The following is a 13482-nucleotide window of genomic DNA, read 5'->3' as shown; positions in this document are numbered from 1 at the left end:
AATAAGGAAAGAAGAGGTGTAAAGAGAAAATAGAAAAGAAATGACGAATTTTCTTTGTTGTTATAGATAGTATAAGAAAAGAAAGGAAAATATGAAGAATGACTTCCTCCTTTATAAATTTCTATCAGTTCAAAAATAAGGAGGGAAGATAAATGAACTATTATAAAAGCTTTAAATACAATATTATAAATATTATTATATATAATGGTAAAAATAATTAAAAAAATTTCTTTCCTTCTCTCCTAACTAATATAGTAAATTATTATTTTATTTTCTTTTCTTCTATTCAACTGAATAAAAAAAATAAAATACATAATTTCTTCCACGGTGGCTTCTCTTTCATCTCTTATTCTTTCTTTTATCCAATTGTTTTTCTTTCCATCTTAATTTGCACCGTCTGAAATATGAAGTAAATATCTTGGGATAGGCACAAACCCATAAGTGCCCTACTCACTAAAAAAACTATTTACAAAATTACTTATAATTCAATTTGTAGTGATATTCTACCGTACATTATTATTGGTGTTCAGGTTACCCACTCATACAATTCTCTTGACCAGTCTCTATATGAGATATTGTATATTTTCTCTCACAAAAGGCAAGGTATTATTGTATATTGTATACTTTTCTCACATGAAAGACGGTATGTTGTATAGAAAGACAAGGTAGCTAATAATAAAATGCCGTCGAAGAAGACTTTCAGGCACACTGTAGTCTCTATTTAAAGGAGCAAATTTGCAGTTAGCATTACTTGCATAACTAGCTCCTTCTCCTCAGTACTTTTACAAGTACTATAGGGAGAATTATGGAGCTCTCATATTCTTCCCCAGTTAACATCACTACAGGGAGTATTATGGAGCTCTCGTATTCTTCTCCACTTAACATCACTATCTTCACTCTTGTTCTTGTAGTTTTCCTTTATAATTTCATACATCACCTAACTTCCCCGCGAAAAACCAAACTTCCTCCGGGAAGTTTCGGATGGCCTATTATCGGCGAAAGCTATGAATTCCTCTACGGAAACTCCCAAAAATTCATAGGCGACAGAATGAAGAAGTACTCTCCCAAAGTCTTCAAGACAAAACTGCACGGTGAGCCTACCGTCGTGCTCTGCGGTCCGGCCGGCCACAAATTCATCACCGTCAATGAGGAGAAGCTTTTCCGGACGTGGCGGCCGTACTCCCTCCAAAAGCTCTTCCGCGCCCCATTCCTCCCGGACACCAAGGTCGTCATCCCACGCGAAACCTTGGTCCATGTGACCAAGGCACCGGGTTTCATCAAGACCGACGCCCTTATCGAGTACGCGGGAAAAATGGATTCCATGATTCAACAACAATTCAAGTTGCACTGGCGGGGAAAACCAGAAGTGAAGGCCTACGAGCTCCTCCACAGAATGGCGGCGAATCTATCGTCCCGGTTCTTTTTAGGCCTGGAGGAGAATGATCCTCGGATGGAGAAGTTCGCTATGCTGTCATTTGGCATGACGCAGGGCCTCAATTGCATCCCCATCAATTTCCCGGGAACTCGGTTTTACCGAGCGAAGAAAGTTGCGGAGACAATGAGGAAGGAGGTTCTGCAGATCATTAAGGAGAAGAAAGCTGCCATGTGCAGCGGAGTCCAAACGAATGACATTTTGTCACATATGATGCTCAGCGGCAACTCGGAGACTGGCCGGTTCAAGACGGAGACAGAAATCGCAACCATGTCCTCAGCCGTGGTCGTGTCCGGATTCACCACACCTTCCACTGGTCTATCCATTATCATGAAATACATTGGAGAAAGACCTGAAATTTATAATAAAATCCGTGAAGGTATGCTAGTAACCATGCATAATTTAAGCTTTTAGAGTATGTAATTGCTAATATCATAGATAAACATAATGATCTTATTTCAATACTTATTGTCATTAATATCAGAACAAATGGAGATTAGTAGCTCCAAGAAGCCAGGAGAGTTGCTTAATTGGGAGGACATTCAGAAGATGAAGTACACATGGCACACAGCACTCGAAGTGATGAGACTCCGACCACCATTTCAAGGAGCATTCAGAGAGGCCTTGAGCGACTTCACTTATGAAGGTTACACCATCCCAAAGGGTTGGAAAGTAAGTAAAACTAATTCTGCATTAAAATTGCTCCACGTTGATTTAGACATTCGTGATTCTTTAAGTCTAGCTTGTCTCATCTGTAACAATCATCTTTTAAAAAAATCTTTTCTTCAACATAAACCTAAACTCCTGCAAAAGATTAGTTTATGTTACCGTCGAAAACGAATTCCTTTCTTTGAAGGAAATTCCGTGCCTTGATTCTGTATTACTTAGTGCAACGCACTATATTGTAGTATAACACTTACGTGATAAAGTGTAATGCATAAAAGTACGACATAACTTTGTTGTTATTTAAATGAACTATGTAAAAGAATCAAATACAATACACAACAGAACAGAGAATCAGAATATATGACTAGCACTATGATTTAAACATTCATGATTTATTATTATTATTATTATTTTGGAAGGCAACATCCATGATTGTTGGTGCTACATAAAATGGTGAAATGACCGTTAGTGTCAATTCATCAAATTATGTGATTGAGATTGAGATTATCATCCAGCTATTAATTTTTTATTTGGTGACATTATAAAGGTTTAAGTGCGTGCTTGATAATAAATTAATATTATTTTGCTCAGGTGTATTGGACTGTTACTACCACAAACAATAACCCGGAGTGCTTTCCAGAACCTGAAAAGTTCTCTCCGACGAGGTTTGAGAGTCTTCCACCTTACACCTTCGTCCCATTTGGTGGTGGAATTCGAATGTGCCCCGGAAAAGAGTACACTCGACTAGTGATGCTCACTTTTCTCCACAATGTCGTCAAATATTTCAAATGGGAGGTGTTGGCTCCTAACGAGGACATGATCGGCACCGTCCTCCCTGTGCCGAAAAATGGGTTCCCCATCCATCTCCATCCTCTGTCAACATAAGCAAAGCCACAACTACAATTTCGACGCAATGGTGTTTATGCTAGCTCGTACTTTTTATGAACCTAGTAGTGTGTGTGTGTGTGCAGATTTAATATTGTAACCACGGTTGTTATGGTCCAGTACTGTATCTGGCTAAGTCTCTGTTTGTTAGAATTATGTTATGATGTATTCCGTTCTTGTTGAACTACATGAGCTAGATTGCTTTTGTAATAATTTTCATATATATATATATGAAATAAAAATTCAGGTTATATTTCAGAATCATATTATTATTAACTTACAACTTTGATTCAGCTGTCATTTGGGCGTACGTGATTTAAATATAAAGTAGAAAATATTGTGCCAATAAACAAAAAGGATCCGTGGAGTTATTTAACTTGTAAAAATTGTGTTCCTTTTACTAAGTAGCTAATAATATAAGGACAATGTTTAGCTACTAATTGGTGAGCAATTTCACCTTACTCACTTCTTTATATGTTTCAATTAAAAAAACAATACATTAACTTTAATAACAAAATCAGCAAAATTATAAAATAAAATAAAAATAAATAAATAAAAAAAATGAGAAGAATGTCGGATCGACCCGTTTTAATTAGGTAATCACCATTTCTTTTTTCCCTCTATTTTTCATCGATTCCCAAAACCACACCCTCCTCTCTCTCCACTGTTCTTCTACTTCTCATCTCCATGGGACATCATCAATCAATAAGCGAGCATGTTTGATTCGTGTTTGGGTTATTTTTCTTTTTCCTCTCCTGCTTCATTGAATATCATCATTCAACAGGCAAGCAACAACTGTGGGTACGTTTAACTAGATCTTGTAGTGGAGGTATGATTTAATTCTTTGTTTTGTACATTTAGGGTTGAATTTTTAGAAAATGGCTTTCAATCATCATTTAATAAGTATTCCCAAATTTTTTCTCTTTCTTGCTTTTTTTTTTTTTTTTTTTTTTGGTTTTGAATTTCCGTGCTTGATGGCCCAGATTGAGTTTTATAAAACAGGAAAGATTATGTGTGATGTTAAATTGTCCGAATACATGACAAAATATTACTAGAAATATATAGTATTCAAAATACAAATTATTATAAGGCAATTCTACAAATCAATAGTATTTTAGTTTTAATAAAATAAGAGACTGTTATTTTATATTTTATTGATCAAAATAAATTTCCTGGTAAAAAAAAAAATGCTATGGAATAAATTTCTTAGCTAAACAAAGTATAGAAATTCAAAATGAATTTAAACCATATATTTTTGCAAAGGCGCCTACATTCTGGTGAAGAAGAAGAACAGTGGAGAGAAGAGGGCATGGGTTTGGGAAGCGATGAAGAGGAGAAATAAAAGAGAAATGGTGATCAAGAAGAAGAACTAAGAGAGGAGGGGGCGTGGCTTTGGGAATCGATGAAAAAGAAAGAGAAAAGAAAAAGGGTGATTATTCAATTAAAACGGGTTGATCCGACTTTTTATTCATTTTTTTATAATTGTAGTGATTTTGTTTTTAAACTTGGTGTGTTATTTTTTTATTGAAACACATAAAGGAGTAAGTATGGTAAAACTACTAATAAGCATTATATTTTGTAACAATAATAATAACAATAATAATATTATTATTATTATTATTATTATTCAAAGTCCAAACTTTGAACTTGGAAAAAAGGAGTGTTAAAGTCGCTCCCCAATACAACTAATTAATGGGTCAACTTGATATATATTTTGTTAATAATAAATTGACCGAATATATCGGTATTATAATTTGTATACACAATTGAGTATAACTTGAAAGTCATAATTCTAGAAAGAGCAGTATAAAATTGAATAAATAATAATAATTAGTATTATTATATCATAAGTTAATTTTGACTCCAACTAGCATGATATGTGAATTATTCTTTAAATAATAATAATTCCGTATGCTTGTTTTCATAGGTAAAGCCACGTTTGTTTAAATTAAGATTACAATGTTACGTAGTTTGGTCTCTAGAAGGTGTGATATCTTAATTATTACTCAAGCTTTTTTATGGTAAATTGTCAAAGGTAATATGTTATTAATAGGTTTTTTTTTTTTTTTTTTGTGAAGGGTGCGGCTACGAACCTTTTTCTTTTTTATTTTATTTTTTTCGTTTTTTTTTTTATTTGGGTCAAGGTTTTCAGAACTCATTTTCAATAGCGATGCTAGACAACTCTATTTTTTATTTTTTCGTAATACTCATCACAATAATTTATTGTGAATTTATTTCACTTCCTCGTGTCACATAAATTTAATATATTAAAAAAAATACTTCATGGACTAAGATCCTGTCAAATGTCATTTGATTTAAGAAAGTAAGTCGGAACATCATCAACGAGCTTGAATTATGATGTTTGAATGTTAAAATTAAAATTCAAGTGTACAAATCAAATGTTCAAATACTTTAAAACTATATAAATTAGAAACAATAAGTCTATTTTCAATCCATAAATGTGACAAGATAAAATTAAATAGAGTGGTTAAAATTCTTTTAGATACGTATTATGAAAAATGCAAGTTTCATGATTATCATTTCTATATTTAAAGTTTTTCATGGAAGAGCTCTCATCAAGAGGGGCGCTTGTGGATACTTGAAAGAAATGGATTTCAATACCACCATCTTTCTTCAAGGAGTTACCTTTCAACAGACTCCTGCCTTCTTCCTTTTAATTTGAAATTAGAGAAGATATCACTGGATCAAGGGTCTCTAAATTTATGATTGATTAATTACTCACATTATTTTAACAATTAAATCTATACCAACTACAAAACGAATGTTAAAATAAAAGAAAGAATACACTAAAATCGCGGCAAGGAAAAAAACTTCTAAGACTAGTTGTCCCAGGCAAATCAATCAACTATCTCGAAGCGGAATTACGTAAATTTTGTCTTAGTCTCACACTGTCTCACTCTACTAATAACCAGTTGCTAAACATTGTTCAATTGTTGTTGTGAATTCCTTAATTCTCACAAACAGGTTGGTAGAAGCACATGATCGCTCCATGAACAATATGTTCTCATCGAAGCGATTGATTTCCCTTCCTTTCACTCAAAAATATGAAAATATAAAAAAGAAATTTGATGCTCTGATCAAACTAACTTTAAAAATATTTTTATTAAATGAAAAACATCACCCTAAGCCTAAAACACTTGCGCGTTTGCGTGCGCTCTGCAAAATATAATATATACTCAAATCACAAAATTTCTCTCTAAGCCCCAAGCCTCCTCCAATGGTGTGTAAAAATATTGGGTGTATATGGCAAAAGAGAAGTTTAAATTTCCAAGAGAATTAAGAAAAATGTATTTTAAAATCTCACTGGATGTCTAAAATTTTGATGGAAAAAGAAATCCAAGTCGCACGTATGTCAGGAAAAATCCAATCGGTTGGTAGTTTTTCAACCAATTGGCTCTGCAAGTAAAACTAGTTGGTAATTTACCAACCCTTGGACTTTTACAGTATATTGTAAATTTTGAGAAACTCAAACGCATTGGTCTCTGGAAGATGAGATTGTGAAATTATTTGAGCAGATTGAAGTTTTTTTGATCGATTGGACTTCGAGAAAAAAAATAAATAAATAACAGTTGAAATATAAGTCCAAATCCAACTAAATTTATTGTACATTGTGTCCTCGTACACACGTCTAAATGATGTCTTCATTTCAATATTTAAAAATTAAAATAAAATTACAACTCGGTAAACAAATTTTGATATGAAAATTTCTGTCACTCTATGGTTGGTTTGTTTTAGAAAGGGGTGTATCAAACATTATAAAATAACAATTTTTTCAACTAACAAGAGAATCTATAGAAACTTAAATTATAATGTATAAAATTGATATGTGAAGGCTAGCTTAAAACCCAACAATTAATATTTATTAGCTTTGCTTGTGACATACCTCGTTTTTGGGCAAAATTCCGACATTCAAATTATTCAGAATTTTTGTTAGTGATCGAATGAGTCTTCGATTTAGTTAAAAAAAATATTAGTTACCTTATTTAATAATTAGGTTATTATTCTTATTTTTCTTAGTTTTTAGAAATAGTGTCAATCAGAGTTTTTAAAGATTTCTTCTACATTTAGAATTTCTTTAGTATATATAAATGTAGCATATTTACACATACGTTAATAATATTTCAATTTTTTTTCCATTTTGGACTGTTAATTTCTTAACATATTTCTCAATTTAGTTTTTTATATGATAAGGCAGGTAATGATTTACAATATATACATTATACAATTGTCTACCTTTCAAATATATATATATATATATATATATATATATATATATATATATATATATGAGTCATATTAATAATTTTGTAAATTAGGAAAAATTTTATAAATATGAACACACAAAGATAATATAATAAATAAATAAATCCATGTGGGCATTAACTAGCGTGATCCATTCCGACACCTATGCAAGATATTATATTGTGTTGCGACGCTATTATATTATTAAATTGTGAATTTAATACATTTATATAATTACTGCATTATTAATTTAAAGTTTTTGCATTGATGTAAAATTGTTGTATCGGGAGCTTAAACACACCCACTCATAAAAAAAATATCCTAGTTCCTTCTTTTTTTTCTTTTTCTTTTTCTTTTTTCTTCTTATAATCGAAAGAAACAAAGGTCCCACAGAGAGTCAAACTCAGGTTGCTGGAATATAAAATAAATTTTAATATGTTTGACAAGTCAACCACATGTGAAAGAATGCAGTTAAAGTGTGCTAGAGACTTAAAAGAGTATAAAAATTGAAAATTAATATTATTAGAGTATACTTGTCTTCTTGTTACATTGGTAGTGAGAGTTTTGTGATTTATTGGTATTTTTTTTTTTGTCTTTTTAAATAAATAGTACGATTTAAGTCTTTAAAGGAATAAAATAGATAAATGAGTGATGCGTGAGTTTCATTGCTAAGGACGTGTAAACGCCAAATGTTAATTTTTCACTTTTGTCACTTGTTGACATGATTTTACACTCTTTTTTTTAACTGTTTCTTTTTGATACTTTCTTTTAAATTGTTTTTATTTTTATATGCATTCTTCTCTCGTCTTTGGTCTATAATGTAAATGTTACTTCAAATTGTGTTAAGCCTGAAATATGATGTGAGCTCTGTCAAATGAAGAGACCCTAGCCAAAGGATTTGATTGGCGACAGCATAAGCCATCGGCCAAAAAGGCTTACATAAGCTATAAATAGTGTTAGATTTATGAAGTTAATAATTTATAGCTTACTTGCCTTGACGAATTGACTAAACGGAAGATTTTAATGTAATGCTGTCATAGATTCAATGAAATGAAAGTGAGACCAATTCAAGACAAGTAGCAACTAGGTTATCCATAATTAATTTCACATCTTGTCTTTATTCTACTAGTATTTGGTCGCAATTGTACCATGAAATCTTCTTCTTGTCTTACTTTTCTTTGTCCATTCCTTATTGGATGGATCTAGTTTTGAACATTAGAGGAATTCAAGAGCATTCATGGAGTCTATGTGGGGAGGCTCGAGCCTGAAGCGAGTTAGGCGGCCGCCTAAAATCTCAGTCAATAAAAAGATTCTAAAATATTATAATTGTCTTATATATCATATATTGTAATTGTTTCCTTATTGAACATTAATTCTAAAAATTTTATTTTCTTAAATAAGTCTTCTTTTTTTTACCAAGAGAGAAATTATTTATCTCCTAAAATATCTTATTTTTTTTCTATTTATCTCTTAAAATATCTCATTAATATTTTTTTTCTTTTTCTATCTTATACATGTTTTTTTTTCACACCAGCACTATATATATTTAATATTTTTTCAGTAAGTTGCACCACAATAAATAATAAATATTTAGCCGTTGTTTGGAGAAGCGAACAAACTTTGCATATTCTCTTTATTCTGATTTCTCTAATCTCTCAGCAAACTCAACAAGTTACTTACAAGTTACAAGTCATCTCCCTTCTCAGTCCTCTCTCATTACAACTTTACAATTTTCTTTCTTCTCGACTCAATATTCATTAGTCTCAAATCTCAATTTGAACGCACTTTCTTTTTATTGAAGAATTTGCAGTAACATTGAATTGGGACTTTCCAAATCAGGTTATATTATAACTGTTGCGGTAACAGAAAGAAGTTTTTCGAAATTAAAGTTGATAAAATCACATTTACGATCAACTATTTCATAAGAAAGATTAAATGGATGACTACATTGTTTATTAAAAAAGATATTTTAACTATACTTGAATATAAGAATTTAATTAGTAAGAATGATGATTTTTAATTAATTATTACTTAATAATTAATATATTTCATATTAGGATATGAAAATATTACTTTTTATTTTTCATCTAAGACTTAGGGTTACATCGAGCCGCCCTTACTCAAATGAGATGGGGTAGGGTGGTTACTACTTGGAGTTAGAGGTCGACTCAATATATTAACCTTATCTTATAGTATTCAAAAGTCACATGTTTAAAAATAAAATAAATGTATATGGGGACTTAGAATCTCATGAGAAGTTTGACCGACTTGATATCAGATAAACTACGATACTGATATAGATTTGATATCATAATCCTTCATATTCTAACCACTTCAATTGAAAGAGCAGGAAGAAAGTGGAATATTATTGATCAACTTTGTAAATTAGTTCAACCATTGTCTTTGTTTACATAATCGATGGTCGAATGGTCTGTTTGGACAAGCTCCGGTTATGTTTGAAAAAAAAAAAGAAGGGTCTGTTTGGTAAGTATTTTATTTTTGTATTTTTATTTCAACCCTAAACAAAATAAGTGATTTGTTGTATAATATTTTGAATAGTAATGATAAGCATATTTGGTAATGTCTATTTGTTGCAATTTTTTAAAAATAAATATATAAAAATATATTTGGTAAAAAAAAGTTGGCAATTTTTATAAATATAATGACTAGTTTAAAAACGTTATTTAAGAGGCTTTTCAAATATATATATATATATATAGATACTGTTCATTGTTACAGTATATGTTGCTACAACGCGGAACACATGTAAAAATATCAAATCAGTGAATATCAATAAGTTTAGCTCCAAACCTATCGGTTTCAGCCAACAAATCTAACATATACTTCCGTGAGGAAGGGATTGCTTAAACTTTTTTAGGAGAAAGGGGATTCGGTAAGCATTGAATGCTATCCACAGTACCGACCTCGTGGGACTTAGAAGTGGATTCGTGAACTGTGGTGTATTTCTTTCGAAGTTCATTTTGAGCGGCACTTCGCTTCTTCTTCCTCAGATTGACTCCGAACTAGTCGCATGGGAGAGGGATCAAAAGAGGCTTCACTCGAACCAATTTGACAACTCATTTACTAGAAACAAGCACTTCAAGTATAAAGTATTCCCACTACCATAAGCACCTTTTTTTTTTATAGGTAAAATACCATAAGCACCTTACGCACGCGGGGAATATGATTCAAAAAGTCGTTGACTCGTATTAAAAAAATATACAAAATTATGTCACATTGTGTAACTATCGTCATGAATTACTCTTGTTCAACATAGATATAATAATATACTAATCTTTATATCATGTGGCCGTTATAGTGATTTAGGCGTTTATTGCTGACAAAAAATGGTAAAATCACAGTCAGCCACGTCATGTGCTTGAGCTGAATTTTTTTCTTCCATTTTATTAACATGAAAAAGTCATAGGCCAAGTTTGACAGTAAATTAATCTGCTTTGCACTTAACATGTAGAAGTATTCGACTGTCACTGCATTGAATTAAAATTCGGAATGCATTCCAACTTTCAAGAATATGTCACAATTTGTAAAATGTGTGTGAGTACTATTGAGTTGGGTTGAATCAGATTGAGTATGACATCATATACATAAATCACTCTTTTTGAATTATTTGAAGACGTTTCTCTTTGCATGTTAACGAACCGTGGCCTTGTTTTTTTTATCCAACATGTGTCTTTTAAATTTTTAATTAAGGTGATAGTGAGATTTGAACTCAAAACATTCGACTATGATATTATGGGCCTGTTTAGCTAGTGTTTTTATTTCGTGTTTTTTGTTTTTCCTAACATACTATAGCGAAACAAAAGCACGAAGCATATTTGGTAATATTTGTTGTGCTTTTGAATACCAAAGCACTTCCAAAATTAAGATCAAAATGATGTTTTTATTTGCTTCCATAGCAAAGCATTGTTCATAAAAATAAAAAAATTTAAAAAAAATTTAAAATAACATTTTTAAATAACTATTCAAATTTTCAAACTTAGCAACACTTTTTACCAAACATGCTTACATATTTTTACTTCTAAAAATTTTGTAACAAATTTACGTTACCAAACATGCTTCTAAATAGTGTTGAACACACCCTAAAAACAGAAATATTACTTCTATTTTGAATCAAAGCAAAAACACAACACAATTATAGTTGTCAAACGGGTCCTATATTAACAATCATCTACTATAAAATTTTAAGTTGTTGGAGAATATATAAATCCTTCAAACATGGCATACATGAAAGTGTTATAAGTATTTCATCTCTTGTATGGGCCACCATGCTTATGCCATGTAGGGCTGAGCATAGATCATTTATTGGACCTGGAGTCCTACTACCTAACCACAAGCCTGGATGTAGAAGCGTACCTAAGCTAAATGAAGTTCTTGAAGGCCTAGACTATATAGGTCGGTTAGAGTTTCATGGATCTACACCAGCCTTTTCTAACCTGCACAAGTCTGGATGTAGAAAGCCCAACCAAAGTCCACACACTCAATTCAATTTAATAATTGAGAAAAAAAAAAAAAAAAAAAAAAAAAAAAAAAAAAAAAAAAATCAATTTGATAATTTAATCCAGTTTTGTCTTTCTCATTCAAAATAAAATAATTCTTTTTTCACTGAATCTTTTTACCGAGGGTTGCCAACAAGTTTGTGTATTTTCTATGTATTGCTTTACTAATTCAACATCCTTTAAGTATCCAAAATTTTAATAGTATCTTCTACTTCTTTTTGTTATTATTTATTATTATTGGCAATCATGTTATATTTGGGTCTCAAACTAATTTAGTTTTTACTACTTTTTCAATCCTTTCAAGACTCCAAATGGAGATTGACACACATGAAACATCACTTCCAACTATTTTTTTTTTTTTTTTCTAATGTAAGAATGCATGAACCATGGGGGTTAGATTTTTTTATGATAGTTATAAATGGATAAGGGTGGTCTCGAGTGTCAGATGTTGCCTCCTTCAGATTTAGGCCCAATTTGGTTGAAGGGAAATGAAATAGTGTGTTTAATATAGTTTTTTAAAATAAAAGAAAGACAATGTAGGGATTTGGAAGGATACAAATTAAGATGAAGTGTTATTTTTGTAATCCTTCCAAAAAAGGAGGAAATGGAAAGAAAGGTTAACATTTTTAATGAAATTTTATTAATATTGAATTTACCATCACTTTTATGAAAGACAAAATCTATGAAAAAGGGTATAATAATAAATTTATTTGAGTAGTTTCTTTTCTTTTTTTTGTAATCTTTAATTATTCGTTCAAATCATTAATCACAAATAAACAGGAATTCTTAAATCTTAGAACTTCATTGTTCTCACATACCTATAATATATAAATAAAGTAGTTAAATATAAATACATCGTTCTGTGATTGCAAATCTTGTTGAGATCAAGTCTAACGTCGAGATCATTTAATAATGAACTAATCTGCAACTCCAAATAATAGGCAAAGCGTGAAAACTGATTTCTCTCTCTTGACCTTTTGCACACATAAAAGTTTATATGTATTGTTCATTAGCATACATAATTGATGGGATATATACACTTTTATAAAGGCAGAGATAAGACCAATTTTTCTTTTAGTAACATTAATTCCACTTTCCATCAAAGTAAAGAATAAATAAGAAAGCAATTCTCCAATAATTAATTACTATAAAGATAATTTATTAATTGACCACATAATATAATTTTAATCCGATATCTATTTACTTAACCACTAATTAATGAAATATATCACATGTCCAAATCATGTGGGCCACACAATTAAAAAATGATCTTACATTTTCTCACTTGATCCATATGATAACTTTCATAGTGGTTTAGTAAAATAATTATTAGTGTGCACCATAAATCAGATTAAGTTCTTAAGTTGGTCATCATAAATACCATGCTAAATAAATTACCAATGCGAGTCATAGCGGTTGTATATCCCTATATAACACAGTCATTTCCAAGTACCACAACACTAGTAACCTAATCAACATAGTCTATAAATGAGAAGTATCAATAATGATCTAACAATAATGTCTTTTCCAAAACTATTCCTATCAAAGTAATACGTACATGTATATGAATTAATAAGAAATATCATAAACACATTTAATGAACGCAAAATGTCAAATATATATAAGCACTGTTAAGCAATCCACAATTAAAAATTAATTATCATTGACTACATTCAAGACCCATTTTTTCAACATGTTACATAAATGTCTTGGGTAGTA

General features: G+C 30.8%; 1 protein-coding gene across 1 annotated transcript; it reads left to right on the top strand.

Annotated features, from left to right (window-relative positions):
• Positions 1 to 805: 805 nt before the first annotated feature.
• On the top strand, positions 806 to 3162 carry LOC132314430 (beta-amyrin 28-monooxygenase-like). Its single transcript, XM_059813297.1, has 3 exons — positions 806 to 1811; positions 1917 to 2104; positions 2690 to 3162. The coding sequence occupies exons 1-3, from the start codon at positions 806 to 808 to the stop codon at positions 2981 to 2983; spliced, it is 1488 nt and encodes a 495-aa protein (XP_059669280.1). The 3' UTR covers positions 2984 to 3162.
• Positions 3163 to 13482: the final 10320 nt, after the last annotated feature.

Source organism: Cornus florida, unplaced genomic scaffold (assembly GCF_030987335.1).
Source record: "Cornus florida cultivar Cherokee Brave unplaced genomic scaffold, ASM3098733v1 CherokeeBrave_3.0.0_Hap2_Chr06, whole genome shotgun sequence".
Classification (NCBI taxonomy): Eukaryota; Viridiplantae; Streptophyta; class Magnoliopsida; order Cornales; family Cornaceae; genus Cornus; species Cornus florida.
The sequence above is the reverse complement of the archived record's forward strand: the minus strand, read 5'-3'. Positions and strand labels throughout refer to the sequence as shown.